General features: G+C 46.4%; 1 protein-coding gene across 2 annotated transcripts in view; it reads right to left on the bottom strand.

Moving 5' to 3' along the window:
• The window catches only part of ABCA4 (ATP binding cassette subfamily A member 4), a 183,151-nt gene that overhangs the window by 67,004 nt on the left and 103,248 nt on the right, over nt 1-12,899 (bottom strand). For both annotated transcript variants that reach the window (XM_075616438.1, XM_075616437.1), the window contains exons 22-24: nt 3,985-4,116; nt 1,917-2,056; nt 1,397-1,534 (exon numbers count right to left, since the gene is read on the bottom strand). In XM_075616438.1, the coding sequence (XP_075472553.1) occupies nt 1,397-1,534; nt 1,917-2,056; nt 3,985-4,116 (410 nt within the window). The remainder of the gene's footprint in view (nt 1-1,396; nt 1,535-1,916; nt 2,057-3,984; nt 4,117-12,899) is intronic.

Consider the following 12,899-nt stretch of genomic DNA (forward strand, 5'->3'; position numbering starts at 1 on the left):
CTTCCACCCACTCAGTCCCTGTCTCCCACCCACCCAGTCACTGTCTCCCACCCACTCAGTCACTGTCTCCCACCCACCCAGTCACTGTCTCCCACCCACTCAGTCCCTGTCTCCCACCCACTCAGTCCCTGTCTCCCACCCAACCAGTCCCTGTCTCCCACCCACTCAGTCCCTGTCTCCCACCCACTCAGTCCCTGTCTCCCACCCACTCAGTCCCTGTCTCCCACCCACTCAGTCCCTGTCTCCCACCCACCCAGTCACTGTCTCCCACCCACCCAGTCACTGTCTCCCACCCACTCAGTCCCTGTCTCCCACCCACTCAGTCCCTGTCTCCCACCCACTCAGTCCCTGTCTCCCACCCACTCAGTCCCTGTCTCCCACCCACTCAGTCCCTGTCTCCCACCCACTCAGTCCCTGTCTCCCACCCACTCAGTCCCTGTCTCCCACCCACTCAGTCCCTGTCATCCACCCACCGTCATTCACCCACCCACCCACTGTCATTCACCCACCCACCCACTGTCATTCATTCACCCACCCACCGTCATTCATTCATTCACCCACCCACCCACTGTCATTCATTCATTCACCCACCCTCATTCATTCACCCACCCAGTCACTGTCATTCACCCACCCAGACACTGTCATTCACCCACCCAGTCACTGACATTCACCCACCCAGTCACTGTCATTCACCCACCCACTCACCCATTCACACACCCACCCACCCACTCACACACCCACCCACCCACTCACCCACTCAGGCAGTCACATGTCTTTTGTTGAAAATATAAAAATAAACAGGTTGCATTGTAATATTTTTTTCTGTATCACAATAAGAAAACAGTTAAGTAAAAGTTGCGCGGTAAAAGATATTTTTTTCGTGGTAGTTGCGCTATGGGTTCGGGGAGGGGGGGTGCGCTATGGTTCGGGGGGAGGGGGGGCCCTGCTCCTTTCATTTGTCCCAAGCCCCATGATTTCTATTGGCGGCCCTGCCTCTAATCTTCACATTTAGGTTGAGATTTCATTATAGCAGATACATATGAGATGTATTGGTGATACAATATTGGTGATACTTGCTATTTTCTACAAGGATACGGGCCTCTGGTATATAGGGATATTGGGGATACAAGGAATGAAATATGTGTGGCCTCCCTTCAACATACTGACTACTCCAAGGATGTGGCTGGATAAGAAGGTATACAAATATGCATAGATTTTGCATTTTAAACAATATATATTCGAAAATACAGAAAAAAAGAGAACTTTGAGCAATCTGAAAAAACTCTCTCTCTCTTCTTCATCTATGTCGGTTTGCTGTAGTTGATGTGCTTAGATACTGTATTCACCACCTTCCCATTCATTTAGGTTGAATATTACACAATATGACTGAGCCTACCTGACCGATACTTGAGCAGGAGGTCCCAAATAGACCTTCTGGAATATGGATCTACACCTGAAGTGGGTTCGTCCAAAACCACAACTTTTGCATCCCCAACAAACGCCATTGCAACAGATAATTTCCTCTGCATACCACCTAAAGATTAGAAGAGAAGATGAATTATTCAGTCAACGAATGCTGTTATTTTACATTCAATGAGGAATAAATGAAGCTGTTGTACCGTCTATACCAGGGATGGCCAATTCCAGTCTTCAAGGGCCACCAACATAGTCATTATGATAGAGCCACTGATTGAGCCACCTGCACTGAGGCAGGGATATCCTGAAAATCTGAGCAGTTGGTGGTCCTTGAGGACTCGAGTTGGCCACCCATGGTCTACACTGATTTGTAATTAGTTCTTTTGATGCAAGAAATGCCTGTAATGCTGTGCAGGTCCCTGGAGTGATAAAAGGGTCATCGAGTGAGTTAAAAGTCCAATGGAAGAAGAGGAGAACATAAACAGGAAACCAATGGATACCTGATAGATTTTGAGTTTCCTCATTTCTTTTCTGGGAGATGCCAATGTCTTCCAACATAATCTCCATCTCCCTCTCAGCTTGCCTTCTAGATTTGCCTTTCAACTGAGCATAAAACAGAATGTGCTCTGCCACTGTCAATCTGTAGGAACAGAAGACGAAAAGTCACAGATGCACGCCCATGTATCCCACCAGAACATGACCCTTTTAAATAATGTAATAGTCCACTTGGCTTCCATTAACAATTCTAACCAGGTTAATAGCAAAGATTTGTCCATTTACCTTTTTTTCCTAAACAAATACCAAGTCTGATTTCTTAGGAACCCGGCAATGGAACCTGTTTGTTAATCAAGTGTTTTCTTTAACCTTAGCCCACCTTGTCCTTATCAGACAGACAATAATCATAAGGGGAAGAGAAGAGAGAGGCACCTGGCTGTACAAGCACTTGCTGAACTCACTGCGACGTCACACAAAACCAAGGAGCCAGAGGAAATCAAACCTCAACTTCAAATCATTCATAAAATACTCATTTGTGTAAGATTTTGGTAAAAAAAAAAAAAAAAAAAGCAATCAATCAACCAGGTGTAACACATCACTTAGACACATAACTTAGACACATCACTGGCATTAGGTCACTTTGGTCCTAGGAGGGATTGCCCCCTTAAGAGCAATAGTCATGTTGGAGCAGTTTTTATACTACAGAATGGAGACGCTAATACTGGAAGATAATACATCATGTAAACAGAACAACAAAGTGTCGCCTCTTGGAAAAGGGATCCAAAGTGACTGGGTTCCTGGACGTATGCATTGCTGTCGCTTTACAAGTGAAGGGGTCTATTTATCAAAGTTTTTGGGTCCCAAAACTGGGGCCAAAAATGTACCATCTTTATCAAAGTGTGTGAGTGTGCGCGCATGCGTGTGTGTGTGCATGTGCGTGTGTGTGTGTGCGCATGTGGGCGTTCGGGGGTGTGGGGTGTATAACTGTTTATTTTCTCAGATTTACAGCTGGGAGGCTTTGATAAAAAGATCCCGTAGACTATAATGTATTGATTTACAATTAAAAATGATATGTAATTTTCTGAGAATTATCTTCATTCCAGGAGACGTGGAGTAATGTGGGAATCAACACAAGAGATCCGTTCTTCCGAGAGAAAACCCACAGGATGGGGGCAGACATTAGCCATTACTGATGTTTTTAACTGCAACAACTTTCAAGACCACAATACATCAGTTACCTTCTCTTATCTCTCCATGCTACCTGTTGGGTTTCTCTGGACAAAACTGCTTTTTCGCTCCATCAATCAAGAAATATGTTCATTTATTTTCTGTTTGTTTTTCTTTTACACATATTTGGAACATTTATTGTATAATGTATAATGCTGCTCCTTGTTGAGATGATTTGATCCCATTGGAAAACTAGTTGAAGAGCCTGACTATAGATCAGGGGTGCTCAACTCCCCCAAAAGGTCCTCCCTGCTGCTGGGTTTAGCAATCAATGTGATTCATTTCTATGATTGGACTGCGGCACTATATATACTGAGTGATTATGGGTGATTATGGGTGTAGTCTATCCCCTGATGAAATTCACTGTGTCGGAAGAAACGCGTAGGGTCTCGTGGTACTAGAAAGCTACAGAGATCAAGTGAAGTGCCCAGCAGTGCAGACGCCAGAGAGAAAGAGAGGAAGTATCCTGAGTTACTTTCCCTCGACAAAGACTTTCACAGACCAGGAACAGCAGGCTGCAATCTCGGGTTGCCGGAGGAATCTGAAAACTGTGACACCAGCAGCAGGGAGGTCTTACACAGATACACTCAATGACGGAGCATTCTGATGGCGGTCTGGCGACTTGTTGGTGCATGAGCTTGCTCATACAACGCTTTATATCTTGTGGCATATTGTGAGTTTGCATTTGTCTCAGTTCATGTTATTAAAACCTTGTCCTCAGATTTTACACAAGGATCGGGCGCTTCTTTCTCTTTTCATTATATATATATATATATTCCACAACAGATTATTTGGTGTGAATCAATGCAACTGAGAAATGTGACAACAAATTCAGTGAGCACTTACTGACGAAAGAGAATGTTGTGCTGTGGGCACATCCCCAGGCTTTGCCGGATTGAGTCCATGTGCGTATGAATATCTCTACCACGAACCCACACTGTGCCAGATGTTGGTGGGAACAAGCCAGTCATGATTGACCTTACAGAAGGACAAAACATCAAAGGTTAAAACATGGAGGTGCACCGATGGATATAGTCAGCAAGTGGTGTATACGAGCCAACAAAAATGAAAAGAATTTGTTCTGTTTTCCACTTGTTAAAGTTTTTGTGTGTTGCGTGCATTTAATCTCTACAAAACTGTGTTCAAAATAAAGTATATACTGCAAATGCTTTCTTCTCAAAACAAGCAAACAAAGAAGAAACAATATGGGGAAAGACACAATACACAGTTTTGCAGCCATGTAGCTTCATGGTATGTTCATTTCCTTTTTTTTGTGTGTGGACTATTTTATTTAGGTGGTTCCAAAGCGCGGAGGAAACAGTTTCAGGCGAGGAGAATCTTGCTTGTGCAGCCAACACAACATAGACAAACAAATTCCTCATCTAAGACAGAGATTCAAAGTAGATCTCTACTCACAAGTTCATAATGCAATTCTCCATTTAATGTGACAGCCAAGAACAGTGGAAAGACAATGTTTCCGGTCCCATATGGCCTTTGATCATGCTCAACTTTGTATCTCTGCCCTAGAGGAGACTTGTACTTTGAAGAAATTGTCTCTTTCATTTGGCTAACACAATGATATATTCCAGCATTGCCAACCTTGCTCCATGTCGGTATGAGACGTGAATCCTGTGGTTCTCAAAGTCTCCATGATCTATGCAGCTATGTACAGGACTATTACCACCCAGAATGTCCAGGGATTTAGATTGACACTACAAGGGCTGTACATAATGTCTCACAATGGCATGGAACAAGGTTATCAGCACTCGCATTCTTGTAGTAAATGCTCCATTATTCTTTAAGTTTTAATTTCTCATGAGTTCCTTTTATTGTACATCTCCTCTTCACCCTTGTTTATTAATAACGCTGTCTCACAGCTGCACAAGAAGTGAGCAGGCTATGTGACCTGATGTCCAGGGATCTGGAAGCAGAAAACATGAAGGAACATATTGTAATACCCATGATCCTTTGACTCCTCAATGCTGCAGAACTTCCTTCTGCATTTATTATTCATTTTTTTCTTGTTTTTGTGTATATATATACATGTCTGAGGGTTGCCATACTCAAAGGTAATCTTAAAACACCGAAAGAGAGACGGTTGCATGAATACAAATTTATGCAACTGTTCGGGACAGTTAGCAGTGGCCTAAACAGAGATCGAAATTTTATGAGTCATTACTGACACAAGTGAACTCTCTTCCCATGAGCGCTACCGGCCATGTCTGTACATACTGTGCTATATGTATGCACACACAGCTGTCTCTCACACATACTTATACTCCTTGTTTTTCCATCCCTATACACCAATAGGGACCACAAAGTATCCACACACACTTTTAGTTGTGCTACTAACTCTCACATTTCCACACCCACCCACACCATTTATATCCACTCCCACTCCACACACACCTTTTGTAAAGCACTGTATATACTGTGGGCTCTCCATTCATTTTTATTCACACTGATACACATACACACTCTTTCATCACTTGCTTTCAGTAACCTTTTGACACCTCCAGCTATAAAACACATCCACACCGGGGGAAGGACCAGCACAGATAACATTCCAATAGACACTGTTTATAGTATAGCTTTTGCTTGCTTCATTCATTGTAACATCGCCAGAAGAAGAGATCAGTGTATCTCGAAAGCTCGCACAAATAAAAGCATTTCGTTAGCCACAGAACGGTATCATCTATTTATTTTTTGATTATATATGTGTATATATATATATATATTATATATATATATATATATATATATATATTATATATTATATTAATTATATATTATATATGTGTATATATGTGTATATATATATATATATATATATATATATATATATATATATATATATATATGTATATGAATTGCACCAGATTTATCAAAGGAAAGAATTCAATTGCTTTCAATGTTTCTCTTGTTCTAAAATAATTATTGTTCTGTTTTTTTTGCCCTAGTTTTATCTAAATGACTTGAAACTCTCCTGTTTTCTCTCTGGTATTTCATGGGGGAGGCTCTGGGCCTGATCTACAAAGCTCTGTTATGGAGTTAACGAGGCGTTACCCTAAATGAATGCACCGTTAACTGCTAACAGAGATCCTCAAAGCTGAACAAAAGTGCGTGAAGGCCGTTTTATGATGAAGATGGCCTTGCGATGACTATAATGGACGTTATTGCAAATCCTATGCAAAACAGGCGTTCCTCCTAACTGCGCAGATCCAGAGCTCTGTTAGCGGGAACGAAGGGACTTGACATGATGTTAGTTAGGTAATGGCTAAGTCTGGCGGAACTGACATCATAATACGCAACATATTTAGCACGCCTACGTATTGTCAATACAGTTCCTTTGCGCTTACATCAATCTAATGCGATGCTGAAGTCTAAAAATAATGTGATTTGCCACGCAGAGCTGCATTATCTCACAGAACGTGGACATCATGGTGGAACAAGTCTCACTGAGCATGTGAATCCTCTCTCTTCCCTCCCCCCCCCCAATCCTCTCTCTCGTCCCTTCTTCCCATCCTCTTTCTCTCTTCCCTCCCTCATTCTCTCTATCCAACCTCCCTCCTCTCCTACCTCCCCCATCCTCTCTCCTCCCACCTCCATCCTCTCTCCTCCCTCCATCCTCTCTCCTCCCTCCCCCCATCCTCTCTCCTCCCTCCTCTCTCCTCCCTCCCCCATCCTCTCTCTGCTCCCTCCCCCCCATCCTCTCTCCTCCCTACCCCCCATCCTCTCTCCTCCCTACCCCCCATCCTCTCTCCTCCCTCCCCCCATCCTCTCTCCTCCCTCCCCCCATCCTCTCTCCTCCCTCCCCCCATCCTCTCTCCTCACTCCCTCCTCCATTCTTTCTCCTCCCTCCCCCATATCCTCTCTCTCTCCAAGGGCCAGATTAAGGGGCGGGCTGGCCGGGCACTTGACCAAATAGGGCACTGCGTGCTGTGAACCCAGTGCTATCTTTAAATGTTTGAGCCCCGCGCAGCCTTGTCAATATCAAAGGACATTTGAAGATGGCGCATCGGAGTGGCAGCGGGAGCGGCAGCAGCAGCAGCAGCAGCAAGAGACATTGTCGAGGGCACTCAGCTACGCAGGACGTTGACGAAGCGGCTGTGCAGGACAGAACTCTCTGATGCAGAGTACCCCGCGAAACACGTAGGATGGAGACAGCCGAGTAAACTGAGGACATTTCCTAGTCCCCATTGGCGCGCATGTCAGGCACAATTCAGTACTTTGCTATAGTAGTTAGCCAAGTGCCTGCGCGCCTACCGGCGAAGTAGCACGTTGACGCGGCTGCGTTTTGAGACGACAATAAATGTTGTCTTCTCAGGTGGCTGCCGCGGGATGTCAGCGTCACGTGAGCTGGTTCAGCCAATGAGGGCGAACCAGCTTTGTGACACATCCGTGATGCGTCCACCATGCCCCCAAACACCTGCAACACTATGAGCACAGATCGCCTGTGCTACAGCAGCACGGCACAGATGGATCTCGCACACTCACAAGCAAGCGGAGTGTATAAGCTCGGCCTAAAAGAGACTCTGCTGTGTTGATGACCCTGCAGGCAGAGACAAACACACGGGAAGTGACACGGACGAGTCACGGGGGACGCCGAGACTTGTGCCGGCGGCGGTTACACTGCAGAGACCCCGCATTCCTCAAAACAGATTTTGAGATCTGACATGCTATTTTAACATTGACAAAATGTGAGTGCACGCTTTGATGTTCTGTGATTATATATATCAAAAACAGATCGTCAATATCGTTCGGTGGCTAACGAAATGCTTTTATTTGTGCAACCTTTGAGATACAATTATCTCTTCTTCGGTGTAAGGAATCCGCTCCGCGGTTTACTGGTTGCTTTACCGTGCAGACTTGTGCAGTCCTGGAGCACCTCTCCTGATGTTTGCTGCAGCCTGGATTCACTCACCAAAGCAATACACACTCCCTCTGGTATCTATTGCACCTGTGCAGCCTTTCATTGCAAACTATACTTGCATTCACTCATTAGGGGCAGTACCTTCACACCCCCGCCGGGGATTGGCCCGCTGGCCTTTAAGTATTGCTTGCCCATAATGCTCCTTGCCGAGCATAGTCCTAACTGGATGTCAACTGTTTTGCCACAAGCTCTCGCTTGTTCCCCTTTGCTGATACCAGGTCACGCCCTGCGTCCTTCAGCTTCCTTCAAGCCGTTTGTTCTCCGATGCTGATTCCAGGTTACGTCCTGCATCCTTCAGCTCCCTTCAAGCCGCTTGTTCCCTTATGCTGATACGGAGGTTTCCCCTGCGTCCTTCAGCTTCTGTTCCCCTGTGCTGAAGCAGAGGTTTCGTCCCTGCGTTCTTCAGCCTCCTGGATTCCTGCACTAAAGTAGAGGTTCGTCCCTGCGTTCTGCAGTCTCCTGGATTTCTGCACTGTAGCGGAGGTTTCCCTGTATCTACAGCTTCCTGGTTCCTGGGGCCTACTCTTTCCCTAATATAGAGAGGCCGTGTCCTGGTTCCTGCGCTGGAACAGTGGATTCCCTTGCCCGCTCAGGACTTTTGCGTTGTAGCACTGGTGCACCCGTACAGCAAGACGGTGTGCCATTCTGGTCTGCCTACCATCTCCTGTGACCAGCACCATGGGCCATGGTCGTCGCTCGCGCAAAGGCCAACCCCGCGCTCCTAAGCTGAAGCGGGTCTCTCCTATCTCCTTGTTGCCGAACTCCTGCATGGACAATGGTTATCCTGACGTCTCCTGTTCTGACCCTGGCTTGTACAACGACGACTCTGTCTTCTCCAATCCTGATCCTGCGACATACGACTACGAACTGCGCAACCCGGATCAGCCTGCGCGGTCTCAGGTCGGTGCTTTTACAACCCCACCTCAGCCTCGCGGTCCGACCCTGGTTTGTGGCGAGCAGAACCCTGACAGTATGCTCGGCCCTACAAACTCGGACCCCGCTGAGGTGTGGGTTGGTAAGTTTTTTCCTAAAAACCTGTCCCAGCCTGTAGACCAGTCCCAGTTTGAGGATAATTATTTGTGCGATATAATACCTCTGATGGAAGATCCGTTTATGTTGGAGGGCTTGACTCCCTTGCAAAAGAAATGCCGTAAGAATCTGGTTTATAAGGCTTACTGCCTCAGAGACTTAAAACAGTATCTGGCCAGTGTTTTGGCCATTGCTAACATTGCTTGCTCCCCTGATTCCCCTTTAACTGGGGAGGAGCTGAGTCCTGAGGATCTGGTCAACGCCTGTAGTACACTCAATGCCCTGACTTTATCCTTGGACATTCCTATAGTATTCCCGGAACCTTCCGTCATGGTGGCTCTCGCTCACGAGACGCTGCATGTACTTTCCCGTGCATTGGATGATTGCTTGTTAAAACAGGATCGTCTCTTAGCCGCTCACGCCGTCGTTTGGCGGTATCCCTCAGCTACCAGTCCTGTTGCTAAACCGGGGGACGTATCTCTCTCTCCGGGAGATGACCAAACAGAACTATTACCAATATCTCCCAACGTAGCAACTGCCACAGTCCCAAGCTCTGATTGTATGCCTGGGTTCCCTGACACTAATGATATGTCTACATTAACCCCTGCCGATCAGTCCTGTGAGGTCCCCTTGGAGAACACACATGTGTCACTAACTAACACTAAGGTTCTTGTATCAGAGAATAAGTCCCTTGGTTCTCCTATTTCTAGCTTTGAATCCCTCTCTCTAGGTCTTGAGGGTTTTCCAGCTTTAACCTCTGCTAGGCAGTCCTGTGTACTTTCCCCGTCAGAGAAAGAATCCCTAAGTTCTGTTCCCAGGGTCATTTCTGTATTAACCCCTGAGGGGCAGCTCTCTGAGTCTCCTTTGATAATTCCCTGTTCTCTGCCAGCCACGGGCACGCCCCTAGCTCCAGAGGAGAGATCCCTTGTCTCTCCTAATACAGAGAAAAAATTACATATGTATTACTCTCAGGCAATGTCTGCATTAACCCCTGTAAATTCTTGCTGCCTCCAAGTTAATGCCTTCGTTGTAGCCTCAGAGAATGAGTCCACAAGTCAGACAGCAGAGGTTGCATTGAGGGATTCCCATAACCGTACGGAGTCTCTAGATATTCTTTGCTATAAATCCCCTGCTTCAGCTCAAGTTTCCGCAGTTTCGTCTCCGGAGACTTCGGCTAAAGTTCTGGTTCCTGTTAAATGTATTCAGGAGTCAGGTTTTTCCCTAAGCTTAGTCACAGAGTTCCTTCTCCCGGGTATTTCACTGAACCAGCCTGTCGCCCACATAGCGGTGATCCCTGCTTCAGCGCATAGTTCCCACATTATGGAGTCTGCAGTAAGTTCTGGTTTCCCAGACATCCCTTACCAAATACCTACTTCAGAGACCAGTACAGTTATGATTAACCCCCGTGTACTGTCTGAGTTCTCCTCCTCTTTAAGCTTAGGGTTAAAGGCATACTGTAGTCTGTATGTCTCTCCTGGGGTTCATATTATGTTCCCAGGAATGTTTGCTGACGCACGGTTTTCTCCCAAAAGTGACGTTTTTCCATATAGATTAGTAAAAAGCTTGCACACTCTTTCTCTTTTCGCTGAATTGTGTCTTTCTAGTTTTGAGACTCTGAGAGGTAATGATTCCCCTTCTGATTCTGAAGCTCTTTCTACAAGGAGTATCCTGTCTGGGGGTCCCCCTGATTTCTCTCTCCAGGCTAATTCTCCAGGGATCAGCATATCTGTGGTCACTCCCTTAGTACTGTCTGAGGTCACCATGCATATATTACAAGTCCTGGGGTTTAACTCTGAGCTGTTTAGCTGTCCTGCCTTTGCTGAAACCCAGTCCCTCAGTACTGTGTCTAAATATGTCCCAGCAAACACGGGGTTACTCTGGGAAGAAATTAAAGCTCCTGTCTTAAAGGGTATTTTTTCTCACATGTCCAGCAAATTTAGAATCTCAGTAAGTGTTTCTATGTCACTTATCAATACATCTGATTTTTTCTCTAATCAAACCCAGATACCCTCACTATCGGTTAGGAGTCCTGTGATCAGAGATTTTGCACTAGAAGACACACCAATTCATGTTTTTGTCAGGTTAGGTACCCCTGTGGTTAGGGCCATTGCAGTTTTAGAGAGGACTCTTTGTACTCCTAAGGTGCATGTCATTAAGAGTTTTCATAGTTCATACTTGCTGCTTGTTGATTCTCAGGGCCCTGTCATTGAGGTACAGACTCCAGATTCTGATGTTAGCTTCCCTCCCACCACTACCCTGGCTCTGCCTTTTTCTCAAGCTACTGATTGGAAGATCCCAAGGACTATTCCTGATTCACTGACAATATATTCTCCCAATGAAGATTTCCCAGTATTAGAGAGCTCTACTGTTGTTCGCTTCTCTGCTCCTGCTAAACCATGGTTTTGTCCCTCGGAATTTTCGGTTGCCCCTGTTATTTCCTCTCAGTTGGAAATACTCTGTACGTATCCCAAGATTTCGGTCCCTATGCCAGGTTTACTGCTTGCCTTGTCACCTTCCATACCAATACCGGGAGATGCTTCTAACCAGCCTATACCTTTACTAACTATTACTTGGGAGCCTTCTAGAGGAAAAATTCCTCGCAAATTCCAACATGCAGTGGTCAGCCAAGACTTTTTCTGTTACAAAGTTTCTCCTGGTGTATTCGATCAACTATCAGGGCCGCTGATTCTAGATTCAGGTTTCTTTATTAAGGACTGGGCTTTCAGTGGGGGTTCTTCTACCGTTTTTGCTCTGGAACTCTCTGGTTCTTCACAGCCCTGGATTTCCAAGACATTTTGCAAGGCAAGCCATGTACCAAGGATGTTTCTTCCATCAATCTCATATCCTAGAACTGTACTCACCAAGGAACTGCTCGTTTACGGATCCCCTTTCCACCTAAAGAACTTTAGGAACAACTCGATGTCTCCGAGACCCATGGATGGCCCTGTCTGGCCGCAGTTTTCACCATGGGGTGGGGGTACACTAAGGAGTAACCACGAGTCTCTGGACCACGACTCTACCCCCAATCCTAGACGGTTCAGCAACAATTCCCGGTCCCCCAACTCTAGGTGTGCTCATGTTCGCCCGGAGGTCTCGCGTGAAGGGGGGGGTACTGTAAGGAATCCGCTCCGCGGTTTACTGGTTGCTTTACCGTGCAGACTTGTGCAGTCCTGGAGCACCTCTCCTGATGTTTGCTGCAGCCTGGATTCACTCACCAAAGCAATACACACTCCCTCTGGTATCTATTGCACCTGTGCAGCCTTTCATTGCAAACTATACTTGCATTCACTCATTAGGGGCAGTACCTTCACACCCCCGCCGGGGATTGGCCCGCTGGCCTTTAAGTATTGCTTGCCCATAATGCTCCTTGCCGAGCATAGTCCTAACTGGATGTCAACTGTTTTGCCACAAGCTCTCGCTTGTTCCCCTTTGCTGATACCAGGTCACGCCCTGCGTCCTTCAGCTTCCTTCAAGCCGTTTGTTCTCCGATGCTGATTCCAGGTTACGTCCTGCATCCTTCAGCTCCCTTCAAGCCGCTTGTTCCCTTATGCTGATACGGAGGTTTCCCCTGCGTCCTTCAGCTTCTGTTCCCCTGTGCTGAAGCAGAGGTTTCGTCCCTGCGTTCTTCAGCCTCCTGGATTCCTGCACTAAAGTAGAGGTTCGTCCCTGCGTTCTGCAGTCTCCTGGATTTCTGCACTGTAGCGGAGGTTTCCCTGTATCTACAGCTTCCTGGTTCCTGGGGCCTACTCTTTCCCTAATATAGAGAGGCCGTGTCCTGGTTCCTGCGCTGGAACAGTGG

Source organism: Ascaphus truei, chromosome 10 (genome assembly GCF_040206685.1).
Source record: "Ascaphus truei isolate aAscTru1 chromosome 10, aAscTru1.hap1, whole genome shotgun sequence".
NCBI lineage: Eukaryota > Metazoa > Chordata > Amphibia > Anura > Ascaphidae > Ascaphus > Ascaphus truei.